The sequence below is a fragment of the Rissa tridactyla genome, chromosome 1 (genome assembly GCF_028500815.1).
Source record: "Rissa tridactyla isolate bRisTri1 chromosome 1, bRisTri1.patW.cur.20221130, whole genome shotgun sequence".
Lineage (NCBI taxonomy): Eukaryota > Metazoa > Chordata > Aves > Charadriiformes > Laridae > Rissa > Rissa tridactyla.
The window spans coordinates 138,045,480-138,067,357 of record NC_071466.1 but is presented as its reverse complement, the minus strand read 5'-3'; the positions used below and the strand labels follow the sequence as shown (position 1 = coordinate 138,067,357).

Genomic DNA, 21,878 nt, shown 5'->3' with positions numbered 1-21,878 from the left:
CTGCTGTGTAACATTCATAGCATTTTAATGGCTAGGAGATTATTTTTTAGTTTGAAGTCAAAGTGTGGAGCGGCTAGTTAATCAATCTGTGATAAATAGTGACAGAATTACTCTGTATACGTAATAATTTTGTGTTTGTGTATATCCTTAGGTCATGAATGCTGATGGAACTGGGAGAAGAGTTCTGGTGGAGGACAAGCTGCCTCATATCTTTGGATTCACGTTGTTGGGAGACTACGTTTATTGGACAGACTGGCAAAGACGCAGTATTGAACGTGTGCATAAGCGCACAGCAGAAAGAGAGATCATCATAGATCAACTGCCTGATCTCATGGGCCTGAAAGCTACGAACGTCCACCAGATAATTGGTGAGTGAGACTGCTAATCAGGCAAGTGAAATGAAATAGAAAATTTCAGCAGTGCTCTTCTGTAGATATCACTTTATACCAGGTCAGATTTTTAGAAATGGTCGGAATCCGGTTCTATTTCATTATAACTGCAGGCTGCAGTTTGATGGGATGGGGTAGGTCTTTTGTGAGGTGCTTCAGCTCTCTAACTTGGAAGAATATCAAGTTGGAAAACAACCAGGCACCCCCCAAAATGGGTACTTTTCTGCTTCTTAGGGAGTTGGAGCAGCTCATGGGTCTGAACAGTCCTGGATCCGGTAAGGGGAGAAGAAGGATCATGGAAAATGAGAACTTCTCTTTGTAACAGCCACCTATTAGATTAGCCCAGCTGTTTATGAAACTGCAGCTGTAGCAGCTTTTCATCTTGAATCTGAACATGTGCTCCCGGTATGCAAAAGCTAAGAATGAGCCAGTTCTAGTCTGTTGAGTGCTTTTCACATTAGTACTGTGAAATCATCTTTAAAAATAACTAGAAATACTTTCTGCCCTATAGTGTCTGTGGTGTAAAAAAGCAGGATCTAGCTTTAAATTGACTATCATTAGCTATCGAAACACTGGTGGCAGTGTAACTGTAGCATCCCAGAACTAATCACGTTCCCTGAATATCCTGCCATGTGTGGATAGGGCTTACAGCTTGTTGCTGCTGTGTATGGATTGTACCCCAGGAAATTAGTCAATTAGGTTGAGGTGTATCTTTCTGTTGCTGCCACCACATTAACAAGATGCCCTAAGGTACATCTACTTTAAATGCAGCCCTCTTTCCAACTGTTTGGCTAATTGAGCTTGGTAATGCTGGGCCTCTCTTATAGTGGGTGGATTTCCAGCATGTGCAGGTACACAAGTTAGTATTGCAAAGAGCTGCTTTACTGTCATCCTGGAGAGAAGAGACCATTGAATGGATGTGAAAATAGATCCACAAACTTTTCATCTCTAGGAATACAATTGGGGTATGTAACTGGACCAGTGTACTGTAAAAGGCAGCAGAACATATGCTTGCTTGCTTACGTACTTACTGTCCATTCAGCGCTTGTGATGTGAATCTGGAACATCAGTAGCTGTTGGAGTCCACATCCCTTTCCCTAATGCGGGGTTTGTTTCACGGGGTCAGGAAAACAAGCACTGGCTTTCCAGCCGAGTAACATCTGTCCAAAGGATTACAGGAAATGAACAAAAATTAATTCATTTGGAGAATAAAATATGAAAAACTATATGCATTTCTTAAAGTACCCATAGTGTCGTCGATGCCTGTGAGGACTGGCTTCATCTTCCAACTGAAGTGAGTATGCAATGACTGCTTTTGCTTTTGTTGCGTGCTTAGGTACAAACCCTTGTGCAGAGGACAATGGCGGCTGCAGCCATCTGTGTCTGTACAGACCGCAAGGCCTTCGCTGCGCTTGCCCCATAGGCTTGGAGCTCATCAATGACATGAAGACCTGCATCGTCCCAGAAGCTTTCCTGCTCTTTTCTCGGAGAGCAGATATCAGACGAATCTCTTTAGAAACGAACAATAACAACGTTGCGATTCCACTCACTGGAGTCAAGGAAGCTTCTGCTCTGGATTTTGATGTGACAGACAATCGGATTTACTGGACTGACATTTCACTGAAGGTAGAGGTTTATTCTGTATTGGCTATTAAGTTACAAGGTTCTTGAGATACTTAAGAATGGATTGAGAAATGCAATTTACAAGATTCAAGGGACAGGTAAAAGAATTTGTTCTACCTAAGAATGGCATACATTTTTGTTATACTAGCAGCATTCTCTCCTATATATCATTTAAATCTAATATATACATTTTCACATAAATGATAAGTTTGCAAAAATAAAAGGTTTTTTGGCAGAAAGCTGAGAAGAATGCCATATGGTAGGAGGTTTCATGGATCAGATGTTTTGCCAGATATGTTTATTGGGGGAAAGCCTTGTCTTGGGTCCAGAAGTGAAAATAGGTCTTACCTATTAATTAACTTATATAGCTACTGCACGAGACATACTATGAATCACAGGCTTTGTAAAACAGGTCTAGGATCTAGATTGACAAATCGGAAAAGGTTGAGGATAGGTGTTTAAATGTGGTGGCTAATGGAGTGACGGAAATATGTGTATTGTCTGTCTGTCATCTCTATCATCTGTGAGTCTAGCTGTTATTCCATTTGTTTTTCATAGGTTGTAGATGTAATCAGAATAGTGAGCACCAAAACCTAGTTTTTAATAAAAGATAGTTTTCTGCAGTTGGGTTGAGAGCTGTGCCAACGATAACTCACGGACCTTTGCAACTGAAGAACCATAAAAGTTAAAGCCACAGCGTTTCAGTGAGTTTGAGAGAGGTGACTTGGCTGAACTCTTTAGCTATGGTATTCATTTAAGCTGTGTTTGAAATAAAAATAAAGCAAAGATCTGATCAGTTTTTAAGGGTGATACGGATGAAGACCGAGATACAAATTTCCCTGCTGTGTTGTGTCACAAACTGGCATAATTAGCAGGTAGCATCCCCACTGGGAAGTAACCAAAAAATCAACCTTTGTGTTAACTTCTGTGGGTTAAGAGCATGAGAAGCATGCGGAAGCATGTTGCAGACAGCAAAAGGAAGCCCACGGTTGTCAAAAAGAGCTTGGTACCTTCCTAAGATTATTCCTTTACTTTCAGGCTTGTAAGTGATCATAGTAAATCAGGGAATGCCTAAACTCTGATATATTATTAAAATATAATTCTGGCTGTATCTGCTATCACAGGCTTATCCACGATGGCAAGAGTTAAAAGAAGTCTTTTGAATAAAAGACCAAGAAGAAATTATGCTTCGTGAAATTAAGTTAAACCATCAGTACCGAAGCACTTGCACTATTAAGTAGCTAATTGGCCGTTAGGTTGTTTTCTTCTATTTGCTGTTCTGTCCTGAACTTTTTCATTAGGCTGCTTTAAATATTGTCCTGTGCTATAACATCGATGCTTTTGTGTAGTCCCAGGAGAGCCAAAATATTTCCCCCTTGAACTTAGCACTGTGTTACTAAGGTCACTTTGGCATGTAGACTGCTTAATTGGACCAGACTAGTTATCCCATTTATTTCCCCAGTGAAACGCTATTGTAATTGACACAGAATACATTCATACGGTACAGTAAATCATTACTTCTGAATAGCAGCATTGTTCGCCTTGCAAATAAGTAGCGTATTGTAAGATCCTCTTTCCTATGAGATGCCTAAAATCTGAAAGTGTTTAAAATGCAACAAAGAAAACAACCAGCCCAATGACAGACTGGTAAAATTTCTAATTTGCCTGTGTATCTTTGTATCCCTGCAGACAATCAGCAGAGCGTTTATGAATGGCAGCGCACTGGAACACGTTGTGGAGTTTGGTTTGGATTACCCAGAAGGCATGGCCGTAGATTGGCTGGGGAAGAACTTGTATTGGGCTGATACTGGAACAAATCGTATAGAAGTGTCAAAGCTGGATGGACAGCATCGCCAAGTGCTGGTGTGGAAAGATCTTGACAGTCCCCGGGCACTGGCATTGGACCCTGCTGAGGGGTAACTTGCTGATTTAATTTTATGTTTGTGAACAGTGAAAAACAACATTGTGATGTTTCCTCTAGGGCATGTTTGTTAGGCACTGCATGTAAATCCTGAGAGTACTGAGCTGGGGAATACAACCTGGTAATTTAGAGTATGAGGGCTGGAGGAATACTCTTAATGTCCTGAATAATCATTAAGAATACTACAAAAAAAAAAATCAGAGCAGCTCATTAAAAAGGGATTTATATTTCGTTTTTTAATTAACCACAGAATCAAAGTAGTTTTAGGTTTATGGAATTCATTAATTAGAAAAGGACTAGCACTGAAAAGAAAATATTTGTCCTTTTAAAAATGAGGATCCTTTTTATCACAAGTTAGGGTCCAATAAAGTTATTAAATGATTTAGCTTGAGAGTGGGGGAATGAAGCTTATTGTCTGAGAATAAGGAAAGTGTTTGTTTCTTCAGATAAGGGAGCCTTTTTAGTTGGTATGGGCAAGGGAACTAAGGACAGAGAAAGAGTGGAAACGATTATACCCACCTATCCCCAAAATGAAAGATTTCCTGAGAAGAAACTTCTCAGTTGGATTCAAATATAACAGCAAAAAGTAGGGCAGTAAGCAGGGGGAGGGAGGAAGGAGCAGGGCAAAGCAAGGTAAAACTATTTAGCTTCTGAAATAGCTCTTCTACCATGACAAGTGGAGTCCCTCAAGGATGAGTACTGGGGACCGGTCTTGTTTAACATTTTCATCAGCGACATGGACAGTGGCATAGAGTGCACCCTCAGCAAGTTTGCCGACGACACCAAGCTGTGTGGGGCGGCTGACACACTGGAGGGAAGGGATGCCATCCAGAGGGACCTTGACAGGCTGGAGAGGTGGGCCCACGCCAATCTCATGAAGTTCAACAAGACCAAGCGCAAGGTCCACCATCTGGGTCGGGGCAATCCCAAGCACCGATATAGGCTGGGCAGTGTCTGGCTTGAGAGCAGCCCTGAAGAAAAGGACTTGGGGGTGCTGGTGGACGAGAGGCTCAACATGAGCCGTCAGTGTGCACTAGCAGCCCAGAAAGCCAATCGTACCCTGGGCTGCATCAGGAGAAGCGTGGCCAGCAGGTCGAGGGAGGTGATTCTCCCCCTCTACTCCACTCTTGTTAGACCCCACCTGGAGTACTGCGTCCAATTCTGGAGCCCCTACTACAAGAGAGATACGGACGTGCTGGAACGTGTCCAGAGAAGGGCCACGTGGATGATTAGAGGGCTGGAGCACCTCTCCTATGAGGACAGACTGAGAGAGTTGGGGTGGTTTAGTCTGGAGAAAAGAAGGCTCCGAGGAGACCTTCTAGTGGCCTACCAGTATCTTAAGGGGGCCTACAAGAAAGCTGGTGAGGGACTTTTTAGGATGTCAGGTAATGGTAGGACTAGAGGGAATGGATTAAAACTAGAGATGGGATGATTCAGACTGGACGTTAGGAAGCAGTTCTTCACCGTGAGGGTGGTGAGACACTGGAACAGGTTGCCCAGAGAGGTGGTGGAAGCCCCATCCCTGGAAGTGTTCAAGGCCAGGCTGGATGGGGCTCTGAGCAACCTGGTCTAGTGGGAGGTGTCCCTGCCCATGGCAGGGGGTTGGAACTAGATGGTCTTTAAGGTCCCTTCCAACCCTAACGATTCTATGATTCTATTAAATGCTCATTTGACATTAACTAATGACTGCAAAACCTTTTTGAGGTTGTACCAGCATTGTATTAGTCTTATTTTACAAATGAGGGAACTTAATTTTCAAGTGTTAAGGAATTATCACGTTTCCAGTGACACTGCAAGAGTTACAGCAATGTAGAGGACTCAGCACCACTCCAACACAGTCCTCCTTCATTTCAAAAAGGTGGTGGCAATTGTGGCAGTGCTTAGTCAAAAGTTCTGCACTGCCCCAAGCGGGACATGTAGATGGAGTTCAGCCCTGATGTGCCAGGGGTGGCCTAGGCAAGTAAATCAGATGGCATCCAAGGCCAGATTGTTAGATCCAGTTACTCAGTTGTAACAAAAGGATGCTACAGATTATTCTAGTTTTACACTGGCAATAGTTTTTTCCCAGGATTATTCTGATTCAATGCTTTGTCTCTTCACAACAGACCAGAAAAAAATTTACTTTCATTTTGAGCCCGAACGTCTGTTTTTCCTTTTACCTTATAGCTGAGCTGTCGTACTTCATATGGAAGTTTTCATGGCATTGCTACCATGGGGGCATTTCTAACACTTATGTCCATGCTGTGTACAAATTACTTCCAAAATTTATGGACAAAATACTTGCAAAATTTTTAAGAAAAATTTGCAAGTATTCCAGGTGTCTAAAGAATAGCTCCCCCTTGATCATCAGTTTCTGAAGCAACCTTTCCCACTGTGTCGTTGGTTGAAATTAAAAGCATTTCACAGGTGTTTGTTTCTAGAGGGATTAAAGCAGAAAGATATAAACATTGTCTAGCTATGTCTCACTTGTTTTTAAAATGATATTGGCTTTACAGTTTGGAAGAAGTGACTAACTAGCCACCAAATGTCAAATATACAACCCTCTCTACTGTACAGTGCCTAAAGAAAATGTAAGCATGTACAAGTCTGTGCTTCTGCCAAATGAGGCATAAACTGGCATGTGAGTATGTAATAGTTTCTACTTTTGCTCCAGTGGAAATGCCCTACAGTTTTGTGTTGTTCTGCGCTTGGCTGAAATGTAACGCACTGTTATGCAGCTCATTGACTTAGTCGTGTGGAGATGAGTGGTGGCATGTATCAACAAAAGTACCCTGCATACCTACCTTTTTGTATTCCTCCTTTTGATGGGCAACTGAATAGAAACAGAAGCTAAGTGCCATGGGAAATATCTTGCTAAATAGACAGGTATAAATGAATCTGCCTAACTGCCAACCTTTTGTGTCTTAGCTGACGTGATGGATTAGTAAAGATTGCAGTGCTTTCATATGGAATTTGCCAGTGAAAATCTAGCTCCAAGTGGAAAAAAATAAAGTTGGAAGTATTTTGAGGAAACTTGACTCATTTTCTTGCTTGTATTTTGAAAAACATTTTGTGTGATGGGGCTTAATAAATGCTTGAACTTACAGCTCTTAATTTTCTTTCATTTCTTCTAAGGATTTTTGTTTTGTTCCTCCCCTTGAGTTCTCTTTTGGATTAAATGTGATTTTTATTATTTTTTTTTCTTTTGTTCTTTCAATCAGGTTTATGTACTGGACTGAATGGGGGGGTAAGCCAAAGATTGATAGAGCTGCTATGGACGGCACTGAGCGGACTACTTTAGTACCGAATGTGGGACGGGCTAACGGCCTAACTATTGATTACGCTAAAAGACGACTGTACTGGACTGACCTTGATACCAACCTGATAGAATCATCCAACATGCTAGGTGAGTCCCGGAGCCTCAGGCTGGGTCGTTGGGATGCTGCTGCTTTTTCACAGTTCCCTGCAGCAAATTATTCTTTAAATAATGCAAAGGTGCAAGTCTTAAGACAAAAATAGATTTTTTTTCCTAACTCACACGCCTCTAACATTTGCTTCCATAATTGATGTTTATGCAGCACAGCATTTAGCGAGGCCTCGATTTTCTTCTAGGTGATACAGTTGCTCACAAAGTTAAAATTATACAAGCTGTACATGTTTCAGTTATATGTAGGACAAAGCTGTCAACTTTCAGTGTTTTGGAGAGCCTTCTTTTGCTGCTCTGAAGAGCACTGGCAGATACATAACAAACACTTCATCATCTGTGGAAGGGTAGAGAGAAAGCCAAGATAACAACAGTGTATTGGACATTTTTCACAATGTAATTTAATACGGTTTGGTTTTTAATTTTTGTTAGTATCCTCAGGGTTCAGGCATTTTTTTTTGCCAGTATCCTGCACACTAAAGAGCTTTTCCTGGCTAGTACTGGTCACCAGGGGGCTTGCTCTCACGCTGGGGTCTGTGTCATTGTTTTATAAATTGGTCATTACAACTAAGTGAAGGTGGAATATTTTATTCTTTCACTGCCCAGGGTAGTGTACTGAGGACCCAAGGCCTCTCAGTTTTGCACGGTATCTTTTTTTTAACTTTTTGGTACCCGCAGGAGTGGACTGCCTTGTTTTGTGCCAAATTATTCATATTAGCATTATCACTAGCCATCATTTAAGGCTAAAGGGGTTAGTCTACTTTAAACAGTACATTTGCAGTAGTGGAACAAAGCTAGAAAAAGATCAAAACAAGAAAATGCATTATAGGAATTATATGTATTATAAAAGCTTTTCTTCAGCTTCTCCTGTATTTTGGTGTGCTGTTGAGACTGGCTCAGCGTTCCCTTGTGTACTGTGGAACTGGGCACAGCATTAGAATTTCGTGTTCCCTGTGCCGGTAGCTAGAGACATCAGAATGCAGGGCTGTGCATACTTGTCTTCTCTGTGCAAAGACTTCTCTTCGTAATCTCCTGTTCATTTTCTGTGACAAGGCAGTAGGACATCCCATGGTAATGAAGTGGTTGAAATAACATGGTTGAAATCATTTCCCCTCCCTCCCTCCTCCCTGCTCCTTAAGGTCTCCTAACATTTCCACAGTATACACAACTATCTGTTTCCTACTTTGAGTGTCTGACTGCTCATTTCTGTTACAGCAGTCCAGAGATAGGTTAGTTTAACCCTGTGCATTTAATTTTTCTCATAATACAGTGTAGAATTTTATTAAGTTCATAACAATTCTCTCTCTGTAAGCAGCGGGCAGAGACCCAAATGTGGCATGAGAGATGCTGAACTGGGAATACAGTGTCAGAATCCTGCATCTCCTTCAGAGGGAACGTGTTTGTTTTGGGGAGGAGGGAAAGGACCGAATCTTTCTGAGAACCACGATCGTTTTCAAAGCTGAGACTCTTTTCTTTAGTAAAATACATTGTCTTCTGTGAATCACAAGCAGCATTAGCACATTTCTGTGATAGGCTCTGAGACTTCAGGATGGTCTTTTGAATATTGTACATTACTTTGTAATTTTCTTCTGTAATAATGAAACAGTAACTTATAATTATGTGTTAAACTTTGTGCAGGGGACATGTCCAACAGCATTAAACAGCATATGGTTTGTCCTCATATAATTCTGCTTTTTCTTTCCCTTCGTTTTTTGAAACAGGCCTTGACCGTGAGATTATAGCTGATGACTTGCCTCACCCATTCGGCTTGACTCAGTACCAGGATTACATTTACTGGACAGACTGGAGTCGGCGTAGCATCGAACGAGCCAACAAGACCAGTGGCCAGAACCGGACTATCATCCAAGGGCATTTGGATTACGTTATGGATATCTTGGTCTTCCATTCCTCCAGGCAGGCAGGCTGGAACGAGTGTGCCTCCAGCAATGGCCACTGCTCTCACCTGTGTTTAGCAGTCCCTGTTGGTGGTTTTGTCTGTGGCTGCCCAGCTCACTATTCCTTGAACTCCGACAACAGGACTTGTAGTGGTAAGCTGTAATGAAGGAAAATAAACCAGAGAAGCAGATGCATTTAGTAACAGATGCAAGCTTTGTACTTGGAGGAAAGAGGGGTTTTATTTTTATGTGAGATGGTGGAGCTTGTTTGCTGATAGGCCAAGTTAAAGCTAGTTTCTATTTTTAATACCAAATGTGTATTTGAAAAAATTTTGGTTCCTTAGCTTCCCTTCCTCCATAGGAAGCAGGGTATATTTAAATATAAATTTCTAATATTAAAATTCTACTGACTTTCTAGAGAAGATAGACTATTGAAAGCAAGAAAAAAAAATAAAATAAAAAAAATCTTGCAACAGACCAGTATCAGAGTAAAATAAGAAGAGTGGCTCTGGTGAATCTTTTAAGTGACTCAGCTAAATCTGTGTAAGCAGGAAGGCTCAAAATGCTTTTGGTTTTGTATCTGTCTGTCAAAACCTTCTCAAGTGCTTACTTGCTTATTTATTTCTAATCTTGTCTGATGTAAAAGATATGTGATAGTTTGGTCTATATTCTGGACTTTGCATAGCCTTTAGGTGGGCCAGGATTTAATTCTGTAGTAGTTCTGTCTGCTGACTGATGAGATGCTGAGGTGGGCCACTCTTGTACCCCCAAAAGTGTTTCTTCCTCGATGAGGAGAGGCTTGACTCCATGGTCAAGCCAGCACTTCAGATTTCTGATTTCAGTGCAGCCAAGCCCCGTTTTTCTTTATTGTTGTGCAGAATATGAACCACACAGCCCCTCAGGCTGTATGTAATTAGTTTCTAACCAAATAATTTATCCATCCCTCAATAACTGGCTGCCAGTAAACCTCTCATAATTTTGGCAGCCACACTGGATGGCTGATTTCCACTGGTGTCATTCAGATTAGTCAGTGGGTGAAGAGATTCATGGTACTGAGAGACAGATTGTATCTTGTCCCAGTTATGCATGAGTAGAGAGATCCAGCTGTTGTCTTAAAGCCAAAAGCAGGGCACCTCATTCCACAAATGCCACCTCATGGCATTTTTTGAAAATCAAAATCATGCTTTTCAGAAAACTCTGTTTTGTCTAACCTCCCATGTGTCCTGTACTCTTTTCCCTTTTGTTGTTACGAGGGGCGCTTGCACAACAACTGGATTTTTATACTCTAATTCTCTCGCACCTTCCTGTGAGCTAGAAGCGTGGCTGGCACTCAACTCTCTGGTGATGACTGTGATTTTGTAGGTGGAGGAATTTGACTTCCAGCGGAGAATAAGTAGCAAAATAATCAAAGGTCATGTTTTCTTGTTAAAATGTTCTTGGTAACAAAGGAAGGAGAAAAATACAGGAAATATCTCGTGAGCAAATAGAACCGTTTCCCCACAGTATGGTTCAAGGCTGTTCGTGAGATATTAGAAGTTTTCCTGCTTCCATGTTCAAACCTGGGAACTTTCCAACTTCTCATTTGTAGGTAATTGGAGACTTAGGCTTCTCTGTGTATAATTTAATTTTTCTCTTGGCCACTATAATTGCAGCATGAATAGTTTTAACTTTCTCTTGCCTGTTTTACTTGCTTATGTACTCCTGAACGTTATTATTAGTCCAAGCCCTGTCTAGAGGCCGGTTCCTCCCTTCTGGATCACCCTGCTCATGCATGCATAGATTCTTTTAGTTACGGGAAGGACACGCTGCTCTGATGAGAACTAGTATCTCATCAAACCTACCACACGTCATGAAGTTTGAAGGCAGTGTTACACAGGGGACGTGCTCGTTGCACTCCCTTTGCCTGCCAAAAAAATATAGTTAAAATATGTGACTGTTGGGAGGGAGAATGATGAAAACTGGGAAGGGATTTCTGAAATTGGTACTGTTTCAGAGATGTGGCGACTCAAGGGGGAAAATTCTGCTCTTGCTTTTTATAATGAGCCATCAATTCAAAGTTGGAAGCCAGGCAATCTTAGACAGTGAGAGGGTGTCTTTGGGGAGAAGTGGAAAGAGTTTTAGGTGCTTATGATGGTATGTTTACCTGCAACATTATATCTTAAGCTTTTTTCCCTTTCCATTGCTTTTTTAACTGCTTGGTAAGAATTCTGATGCTTTCTGAATCTATTATTTTGCTGTACACATTCATATAAACTTTGCTTGGCTTTTTTTTGTGCTTTCTTCTACAGTTTAGAGCTAAGTAGAAGGCAGCTTAAATTATTGGAGAAACGCTTAGAGGGGAAATACAGGTTTTCCAGAAAGCAAAAATACCTCGCAATTAGGCCTGATTGTTATAGGATGTTAGGATTGAATGTTAGTTACCAAGGAAACTCCCCTCCCCACCCCCAGATTATTTTTTTCCAGCAGCCAGAATAAATGTTCAAAGTGTATGCCTAAAATAACAAAGCAAGGTGACGATGTTCTCTGGAAGACTTTTGCTACCTCCCCTTTCCAAGGTGGTGCCTTTACCTGTTCTGCAGGCTGGACTGAATGAGTGCAGTGTCCCACTGCTAATCTCTCCAGACTTGTGCTATAGAGAATTGATTGTACGAACTTCAGGGAGGCTGCAAACTGCATTTCTGGCTGCTGGCTCGTGTGCTGTCTTGCACAGCAGTGGCTCCAGGTAGACCATTATTGAGAAGAATGCTGTGAAAAGGGAAAATGCTTTAACTACCTGCTCTGATTTCTGGCCCAGTTATGTAATACAGGGATAATTTCTTTTTAAGGATATATTAAATGCCTTGTGCACTTACCATAAGATACAGACAGTAAACTACAGCTATATGGGGTGGAGAAGTCTTATTTTCTGATGTTTGATGGTATTTATAAGAAAAAAATCATTTTTCCAGGAAACTTTTGCTAGGTGTCTTGGGAAGCTGGAGAGGAGCATCATATTTTTATTCTGCTTGCAGGTTAACAGTCACAGATGAACACCTAGAAATAAGAAAGATAATGCCTTTGGGAAGAGTGAATAAATTTTTCTATAAAAACGCAGCCTTGCACAAACCTAAGAGATTTTCCTATGAATTAGTTGTTGTTCCATTCCAGTGCAGGCAGAAAGAGTGTTTGTGGGAACAGGACTGAACCACTCCAATGGCAATCTCTGTTCCCTGGGACCTCTAAATAAGGAACCAGTGCTGGCTTTTGCTCAGCTTCCCCTACAAGTAGAAGTGTACCTAATAAAAGGTTCAGCTTCAAAATAGTGGAGCTCCATTTCCCTGAGACCCCTTTAGAAAGAAAATTGTCAGTTCCTTGAGAGGCATAGCTGACCGTTGTTCTTTGAGGTGATTTTTGACAGAAGCTTTCTCATGCATCGGTCCTGCGACTTAAAAAAGTATCTTTGCCTGTCACATCCACGTTCAGACATTTATAGTAAAAAGAGGTCAATTGAAAGTCTTTCCAAACCAATCAGATATTGGGGTTATTATGTTTTGATTTTTTTAAACTTTTTTTTTTTTGGCAAAGGCAGAGGGAGGAGGGGAATGAAATGATAGGTACCCTCTGGTTTTGTATCGCAGTTGTTGTTATTGAATATATAAATACCCAGCATTATTGCTATGTGTAACCCTTTCACTCTCCTTTTTCTTTTTAACCCATCAAGCTCCTACAACCTTTCTGTTGTTCAGTCAGAAGAATGCAATTAATCGCATGGTGATAGATGAGCAGCAGAGTCCGGATATCATACTCCCTATCCATAGTCTCAGGAATGTTCGAGCCATCGATTATGACCCCCTGGATAAGCAGCTGTACTGGATTGATTCTCGGCAGAACATCATCCGGAAGGCACAGGAAGATGGCAGCCAGGTATCCTGTGGGTGATGGAATTACTAAAAGATGAGGGAGGCATGCCCTACACCCAACAATGAATGATTATACATGAGTAATTTAGATACACAGACTTTCTGTAGATTACTGACTGGCAAAACAAGTGGCATCTGGAGTTTCTGGAGTCCTCAGCCGGTAATCTGGGAGGTAGAGCAAGAAAAAAAAACATGGAAAACTAAGGCAAACTTAAAGATACTGTTGTTGCCAGTGCGTCATTTGCTCAACACTGTCTTTTGGCTGGGGGCTGTTGGAAATCCCTATTTGAGAGAAATGAAACATGGAAGGGAAGGGTCTTGGGAGAAACGGAGTGTGTGAGACAGAAGAAAGAGTTGCAAATGAGCAGGGTGCAGAGGCATTGACTCTGAAATGAAGAGGGTGGGACTTTTGTGAGGACATAGCTGTGTCTGAAGCCTCCCAGGTTCTCATGCTGGATAGGAAGAGAGCTGTTGTCAACTACAGAGGCACTGAGTGAGGAGGTTGAAACCATGACCTGTAAGGGATGTAGCAGGCTTGCGAAAACATATTTGACTGGGGAAGGTAGAAGGCAAAAGGTGATAGATACAGGTTTAGTGAGGTTAATTGAGAGCAATGACTGCTTATTCATTTTCACATTTTAAAGTAGACTTTTTTTTTTCTTCCTGATTTTTTGAATGAAGGAGGAATAGGAGACTAAGTTGAACAACACAGAGGTGCTATATTCAGTTTAATTTGTAAGAGTGTGGTTTCTGATGGTGGGTGTGGTGGTAGTTGGATCCTGCTGAAATGCCCTTCAGCCTTAACTCAATTTAGCAATGGTTTTAATTTTGGAATATCTAAATAATTTAACACCCAAAACTAGTCAAAGGCACCAGGTTTTTGCCAGCTTCAGCAGAATAAACAAATGCAAGGCTTGTAGACACACCCTTTCATAGAGGTGACAAGCCAAATAAGAAAATTAGGCAAATTTTCTGGTGAAGTTTAATTTGGGGGTGAGAGGGTGGAGGCTGCTCACCTCAAAAGCATGAAGTTTTCCAAAAAGATTATGTAAGGCTGTGTTTTGTGAGTTATCAATCCTCTTTGGATTTTTTTAAAAGTTCATGAAAGATGTTAGTTAGGTTCACCTTTCACTACAGGGAGACTGTGCAGTTTCTTTCTAAAAAAATAATAAATTAAAAAAAAGTCATGTGAACTCCAGAGGTCTGGACCAGTAGAAGGCAAGAACTTTGAAGCAGAGTGTGTTAGCTGGAAATGCTCTAAAGTCACTGTCTTACACTAGCTGATATCCTCTCTCTCTGTTGTCAAGAGTTGCCTTCCCATTTATTATTCATCCTTATGTTACATCCCCCAAGTGCGATGGCAGGGATGGTGGAGAAGAATGAGGCAAGAATTTCAAGTGCTGCCTGGCCTCACTTTGCCTGTGTTTTTATCCATTCATCTGCAGCTTTGGGAATTAGGGGTGATGCATTTCTGTTGTAGAGTGCTAAATGTGCCGAGTTTGGGTCTATCCAAACTGAACTTAGAGTTGTCAAGAAAGCAGAGGAAATGCGGAAGCTGACCCTGAATTTTGAACATAGAGACATTTTGGATTTATTGGTCAAACTTAGTAAGTCTATGACCTGCAACGAACTCACATGATTGCCATTACAACAAGCCATTAGGACTAAGTGTCTATATCTGATTAAAGGTGTTGGTAGGGCAACCGGACCAGGGTGTCTCTTTACTTTATGATAGTATTTTGTCTGCCTCCTTTTGTTGAGCAGTAGTTTGATGTGGTGCATCCATAGCAAGTAAAATTGCTCACGTTGGATCAGATTAAATGCTCTTCTGCGGGTTGTTTTTCTTTCCTTTGTAGAGCCTTACTGTTGTGACAAGTCCAGTTCCCAATCAGAACCTAGATATGCAGCCTTATGACCTGAGCATTGACATCTACAGCCGCTATATCTACTGGACCTGTGAAGCCACTAATGTGATCAATGTGACACGCCTGGATGGGAGACCCATGGGAGTGGTGCTCAAAGGAGATCAAGACAGGCCCAGGGCTATTGTGGTGAATCCAGAGAAGGGGTATGTAGCTGAAAGAGTGATGTGGGGGAATTCAGGCTGAAGGTCTTGAGAATCAAACTGTTTTCTTACTGCTGGTTGGTTTCTGTTTGTAAGAATAAAAACATCTTTGACGTTTGTTAAGATGTCATGGTCATGTAGCAAAAACGTGGAAAGATCAAATAAACTTTTTTTCCTCTAATCATTTCTATTCCAGATACATGTATTTCACCAACCTACAGGAAAGGTCTCCTAAAATTGAGAGAGCAGCCTTGGATGGAACTGAACGAGAGGTCCTTTTTTTCAGTGGTTTGAGCAAGCCCATAGCCTTAGCTATTGACAGCCAGCTAGGCAAGTTGTTCTGGGCTGATTCAGACCTGCGGAGAATTGAAAGCAGTGACCTTTCAGGTAGAGTAGCACTTTAATTCAGTGATTCATCTGTGGGGTGTGGGGGAATGCAGAGAAAGGTGTCTTCTTTTCCTTCCTACTATAAACAGTCTGTACCGTGATTCTAATCGCTCCCTAAATTCCCAGCCAGGGAATGTGCATGATTCATACAGCGTGCCTTTACAGTCTCATGCCTCTATGATTTGCATTATTAATTGCTACACATGCTATTTACTTCAGTTTCTCACTGCAAGACCTTTGTGTGGTTTCCCAAAGTCAGTTCACAATAAATTGCAACCGTTTTGGAAACGGGAGGGAGAGGGTTGGTTTTAAAGGCATTGGGTTTTGGGCAGTAAACTGTCAATGAGAGGAAAGTTTCCCGTCTGTGGAAAAGTCTTTGCTGCAGAGTTAAAGCAGCAGGTGTGCAGGTCACTTAAGTACTTGTCATTTAGGGTGAAGTGATGTGAGAAGGACAGAGCAGATCTAACATCCCTTTGTTCTCAAAAGGCAAAAACCTTCCTCTTCCAGCTACGGAATTCTCTTTGCCTGCTCCCTAAGGTTGGTTATGCTGCTTGTCTGACCTCCTCTATGAGTTGATTCAGCTCACTTAACCACATAAGCAAAACAATAACCTACCAACGATATACAGAAAGAGAAATAGAGAACAGTGTTCTGTTGTTTTGGAAAGCTGAATTTGTTCAGCAAGAGTCCAGCAAGGAACCAGAACTGGAGCAAGAGAAGAGGGAAAATCATTTAGTCAGATTGAGTGAGAGAGACTGAGATGTCTCTTATTTACTAGCCACATCCAGAAAGCTCAGCTGTCTCATGTGGCTTTGGTAGTAATTTGTTGTGATATGAGCTGGGCTGGTTGTTGCTGATGGGAATGTCAGGACATTCTGAGCACATACATAACCCGTCTCTTTTAGGTGATGGGATATATACCCCCTCACTCTGCTGCTAGTGGAAGGCAGTGGCAGAATTTCTTGTTCCTCTGCAGTAAGTCCATCCCCAGTTTGAATATCCTTGTACTTCAGCTGAGTGTTATTCTACTATCAGAAGCATAAGTCCACGCGTAAGGAAATAAGGGCATGCTTTGCAATCTGTGAGCAAGTTTGAAAACAACAGTATGGTGGTTTGTAGTAATGATACCTACGTTCAAAGTAGCAGCATGTAATCCCACTGACACCAGTATGATTTTCAGCCTTTTATTAAGCTGCTAGAATCAGGTTTTGTTTTGGAAAACATTTCATTTTTTTTAGATTATTGGAATTGAGGCTCAGCAATATAATTTTTTTTTTTTTCACTGATTAACCTGGTGTGTCACTGGGGGATTCAGGGTCACTAATGAACTGCAGCATCCTGACTGTTCACTCTTTGAAAACACAGCACATAAGTTGAGTTAGTGAATTGGTTTGGTTTTTTTTGTTTTTTTTTTTTTTTTAAGAAAAGTGTTATGGTGTATGCCAGTATGTTCTAGGCTATCCCAGATCCAGGGTCTGCATGCATAAAGTAACGGGCAGCAGGAGAATATCATACATGCTTTGTTTCTCTGCGTCTGTTATCTGCCAGGAATTAGGTCACCAGAGGAGGAGAAGGGTCTAAATTCTAATCTAGTCTGGCTTTAATGATTCTGCATTTTTTTAAAAAGATGTGGCTGTTGATCATCAATGTTGTGTAGTAAAAGCTTGCCATATTTTCGAAGAACATGAAGAAAAATCATTCCAAAACCTCTCTTGCTTTTTGGCATTTGCATGACAAATAGATTGCTATAATCACCACGATAAATTGCTAACTGCTGAGATGCATTCCTGTGCTTAGGAATGCTGATTAATAGGCTCTTTTGACCAGCAGAGTAACTTTTCTGCATGTTAACTTCTTAAAACATGCACAGTCTCTTGGTCTGTCGACTCTGTAGATGCCAGTACTCATAAAGAGAAGGAGAGCTAGAATGCCTTTTATGTCATGCAGTTCTTTTCCTCCTTGTCCTTCAGGCATGCAGTTAGGACTCGGTTATGCTGCCCAAATGGGAGATCCTATTGAAGCTAACCAGATTCTTCACATGATTAAGGGGTTGTTTATGAAAAGATGACTGGAATTAGCTCCCTACCATGGAAACTATTTGGAAATTAGTTCTTCTATTCCAGAATAATTAGTGTGATTTGGAAATGTCTAATGATTCTGGAATTAAGTAATTTTTATTTGGAAATAGAATGAGCTACGGGTGTGTCAGGATTTTTGTATTTATTTGTTTGTTTTTAAGTCTTTTTGTAAAAGGTATTGCTGGAAAGAGAATGGTCATGTCAGGAGACAAAGCTCCTCTTAATCACATCTCCCTTTCATCTGACATTCCCAATAAAGGGGACTAGCACCCTGATGAGCCAGCTTTGGATTTTATTGTTGGTTTTTGGAAGGAGGGATTTCAGTGTCTCTGTTTAGTCAGAAATAGTCAGTTACACTTGGTCACAAATATTAAAAAGAAAGATTAAGACATTAAGGGAGTGAAAATTTTAAGCTTCAGAGCTTTAGGAGCATAGTGCAAAATGCCATGCTGATTGACATGGGCACGGCAGAGCAGGGCATGTACGGACTCCATTTGGGTAGGTCAAGGTCTTAGTTTCAACTATATTCCACCCTGTCATCTTTGCATTTTCCCCTGTTCCCAGCTTAGCTTTTCTTCTTGAGATCCAGGTTGCTGTTTCTTACCTTTTCCCTATACAATGAGTCATGTTCATGCAGGTTAATAGACGGCTGCAGTTATTTAGTTGGACTTACATCACTTAGTCTATTAATTCCTACATCAGTCTGGGTATAGCCTCCTTCAGAATCCATCAACGTCTTTTCTTAATCAGATCATTGCTGGTGTTGTTCCAAAGTTGTGGGCGAGAGCCCAGTCTAGCTGAGGATTAATATTTGAGTTTGCCTGTTCTGCTTTAGATGTTACCACTTGCTAAATGTTTGGAAGGTTACTTAACTTCTGAACTCTGTATGCATTTAGTAAAAAAAGAGATAAATACACTTTTCATAGGTGAATTTGTTTGTAAGTCGTCATCACTGACATCCTGTTGATTCAATTCTCAATAAGCCAAAAAACATTCTTGCTACTAAACAAAGCAGAGGGACAGAACTTACTCAAATTATAAAATCATAAGATACTTGTGTTTTTTGTCCCATAACATTATCTTTGTGTGGGTATGGTAGAGACATTTTTCTGTGGTATTCAGTTGTACTAGTATATTTTTACAGGACAAAATATAAAAACTTCTTGGAAATTGTTTTGTGGATGAACATATGCAAAGCTATTGTCTGCTGTAGTGAAAGTGAAGAATAAGCATAGCAGTGGGCCCAGATATCTGAAATACCAGGATTTATATGTAAATTTTCAAGCTGTGGCCTAATTTTAGACTGTGCGCTATTGTTTCAGTATTTCAAAATTGAAGCAGATTCCTTATGTTAGTAATTTTGTGCTCATAACCTGATAATCACTGAATATTTGAGTGTTAATTTCTATATCATGTCATGTAAAATAAACAAAGCATGGATTAAACCTCGCTCTTGAACTCTTAGGTTTTGAATAACATATTTTCCTTCAGTGTACGAGTTATAAAGTCTTACTGTCTTTGGGCAGCCTTTAATGGTATCTTTAAAACAGCTGCTGACTGTCTTCTGTTTATGTGGAGTGTTAACCATGAAGTGTGGCAGTTGCTCTTGACTATATTTAATGCCAGGTAATCTGGCATAAAAGTCAACAAATACTCTTCAGAGGCCTAAAGCTAAAGCTTCTTGAGTGCTACCAGTGATTGCTAAAGGAACCGAGGAAAGTAAGTCTTCACTAGGAAGAAAGGAGCATTCCCAATTTATCATGAAAACCTTAGTGAAGATAATGTAGTTGAAACAAAACAATATGAGGAAGTCAGAAGTCAGGTGTTCACTTTAATCTCATAATTCATGTGAAAAGTACCAAGTACTTTGTCTTCACTTGGATTTTATCTTGTATTAGTTAACTCAAGCTAATAATCCGTCTTCTTATTCCCTGCTGTATGCCAAGACAAAGCATCTCTCCAAAAACGGATAGAAGAATGAAAAGAATTACCAATTCCCATCATATCGATAAAAGACTGGATAGGCTCATGAGAGCTGATCCCCAACTCCAGATGCTTCTTAAATACAGTAAATATATTTGAAGCATGAAAACTGTCGTCTTGATGAAAATAGGAAAAAAAAATTATCATCTGTCTGCAAAACGCATCACTCTTGCATCAGAAGACCCAAGATTGCTTGTGTTTCTGTAGTAGGCTTAGCTGGTAGTGTAAAAGTAGTGGAAAATAGTGGTATGAGTTGCGTAGAAAATGTTTGAGATAGTATTTCCATTGATTCCAGTTGAGCTAAAATGCTTTTTCCCTTCTGCAGGTGCTAACCGGATTGTTTTGGAAGACTCTAATATCTTGCAGCCCGTGGGACTAACTGTATTTGAAAACTGGCTGTATTGGATTGACAGGCAACAGCAGATGATTGAAAAGATTGATATGACTGGTCGAGAAGGACGTACAAAGGTCCAGGCTCGTATTGCACAACTCAGTGACATCCATGCTGTGAAAGAGCTCAACATTCAGGAATACAGTAAGTGCAATCCCTGTTTGCAAATGCAAACAGTACCTGTGGGGCTCGAGGCAAGGAGTGGCCGTGGAAAGATGAACCTGTTTTGCCTTGTCGCTGACCGACATCAGTGCAGATCGAAGGGGCCAGAAGTTGGTATCGTTTTGTGTCTGTACATCACCAGTGTGCAATTAAGTTTGTTTCCTTCAGGCATTTGGCCGTGGACTGGAAATCTGTCACAAGTCCAGCATCACGTTTTGTTGCTGATGACAACTTTATTGGTAGTCCCATACCAGGCACCTGGTATTTGAGTGTCTATAGGCACAATGGAACTGTCCAGTTATCCCTTGTAGACGATTACGGCTGCAACGTGCTAGTGAGTTGCTATTAGGTGTTTACTCTGTTTAGACAAGCACAGCTCCTGGAGCCTTTTATTAGGAGTAACTGTTTCAATGGACTGCCTGCCATGAAGGCGAAGTGAGCAATTTTTGTCAGTGGCAATTCATATTGAAAGTAAATGACAGAAGAACAACATTGCATTGCACAAAGCAAGTGTGTATTAAATAACAATTTATGTTGAACATGGCTGCCCTTTTAAAAGTTTTCTGTTTAACAGGATATAGCCTTGCCCCACGCACACATGCTTGAAACAACGGGAGCTGGATGGTTAAAGCAGGAAGGCAGCCGTCATCCTGGAGGAAATGGGCCTGGTTAATAGGCTGTGGTGCATGCCTTGGAGAAATGCGTAGAAAACTGTCTGGGGATGTTTAATTAAAGCATCAGTGCAGACTACTACTAGTTTTGTTTGCAATTAATCTCAGTAAATCTGTCAGGAGTTCCAAGAGAAGTATGTTGTCCTTATTAAACATTAAAATGAAGAGGCATATTTATCTAGAGCATGTTAATTTAAGTTTCAGAGACAGTATGAAAGCTTCAGAATTCATAAATTAGAAAAGTTTACTTTTTTAATGGTCTTTGATAGAGAAGATGAAGTATGTAGTCCAAGGCATCTTTTTGTATTACTAATGCTACTATTTTTGCTGCAGAACTAATTCTACCTTGTACTAGAAGCAAAATACTTTGAGTACTGTTTGCTGTTTTAGGAGACTCCATGTCATGATTCTCATAATGTTGCATATCACAGACAGTGATCAGTGTGCATGACAATTCTTGATGTGTGTAAAGGGAAAAAATGCACGTAACAAAATACAACTTTTTTCGGAGTTGTTTCTAATAGTGCTTTCCCCAGGGGGAAGAAAGCAATGAAGGGAGTCCTGTGCTCCCAAAGAAATCACTGAAAGATTGTAAAAGAGGTGGGGATTTCTTGTCAGTACATGTCTTTCTTATTTTTAAAATCACAGGACAACATCCTTGTTCTCAAGATAATGGTGGCTGCTCTCACATTTGCATCGTGAAGGGTGACGGCACCACACGCTGCTCTTGCCCAGTCCACCTTGTTCTGCTGCAGGATGAGCTGTCCTGCGGAGGTAAGTCCTTCCCATGCTCTGTGTCACTGAGCTCTCAGCTTGTGGCTTAGGAGGGTGGGTCTCCATCTTTAGGGGTGTCTTCTGAGCAGAAAGAATGTGACAGCGCACCAGGTGCTGTTATATGCTTTTACACGCTTACCTCTTTGCCCCCCTCCTTCCCCCAAGCTAAATCGGCAAGTATTGAGAAGGAGTAAGAGAAGAGGGAAAAATTCAGTAGTCAATTGTTGAATAAGGATT

At 40.9% G+C, this 21,878-nt stretch overlaps 1 protein-coding gene across 2 annotated transcripts in view; it reads left to right on the top strand.

Moving 5' to 3' along the window:
* Positions 1-21,878, top strand: part of LRP6 (LDL receptor related protein 6) — a 129,926-nt gene that overhangs the window by 92,147 nt on the left and 15,901 nt on the right. For both annotated transcript variants that reach the window (XM_054198657.1, XM_054198648.1), the window contains exons 8-17: positions 152-368; positions 1,726-2,015; positions 3,702-3,928; positions 7,134-7,318; positions 9,058-9,384; positions 12,932-13,134; positions 14,987-15,198; positions 15,392-15,582; positions 19,969-20,178; positions 21,516-21,641. In XM_054198657.1, the coding sequence (XP_054054632.1) occupies positions 152-368; positions 1,726-2,015; positions 3,702-3,928; positions 7,134-7,318; positions 9,058-9,384; positions 12,932-13,134; positions 14,987-15,198; positions 15,392-15,582; positions 19,969-20,178; positions 21,516-21,641 (2,188 nt within the window). The remainder of the gene's footprint in view (positions 1-151; positions 369-1,725; positions 2,016-3,701; positions 3,929-7,133; positions 7,319-9,057; positions 9,385-12,931; positions 13,135-14,986; positions 15,199-15,391; positions 15,583-19,968; positions 20,179-21,515; positions 21,642-21,878) is intronic.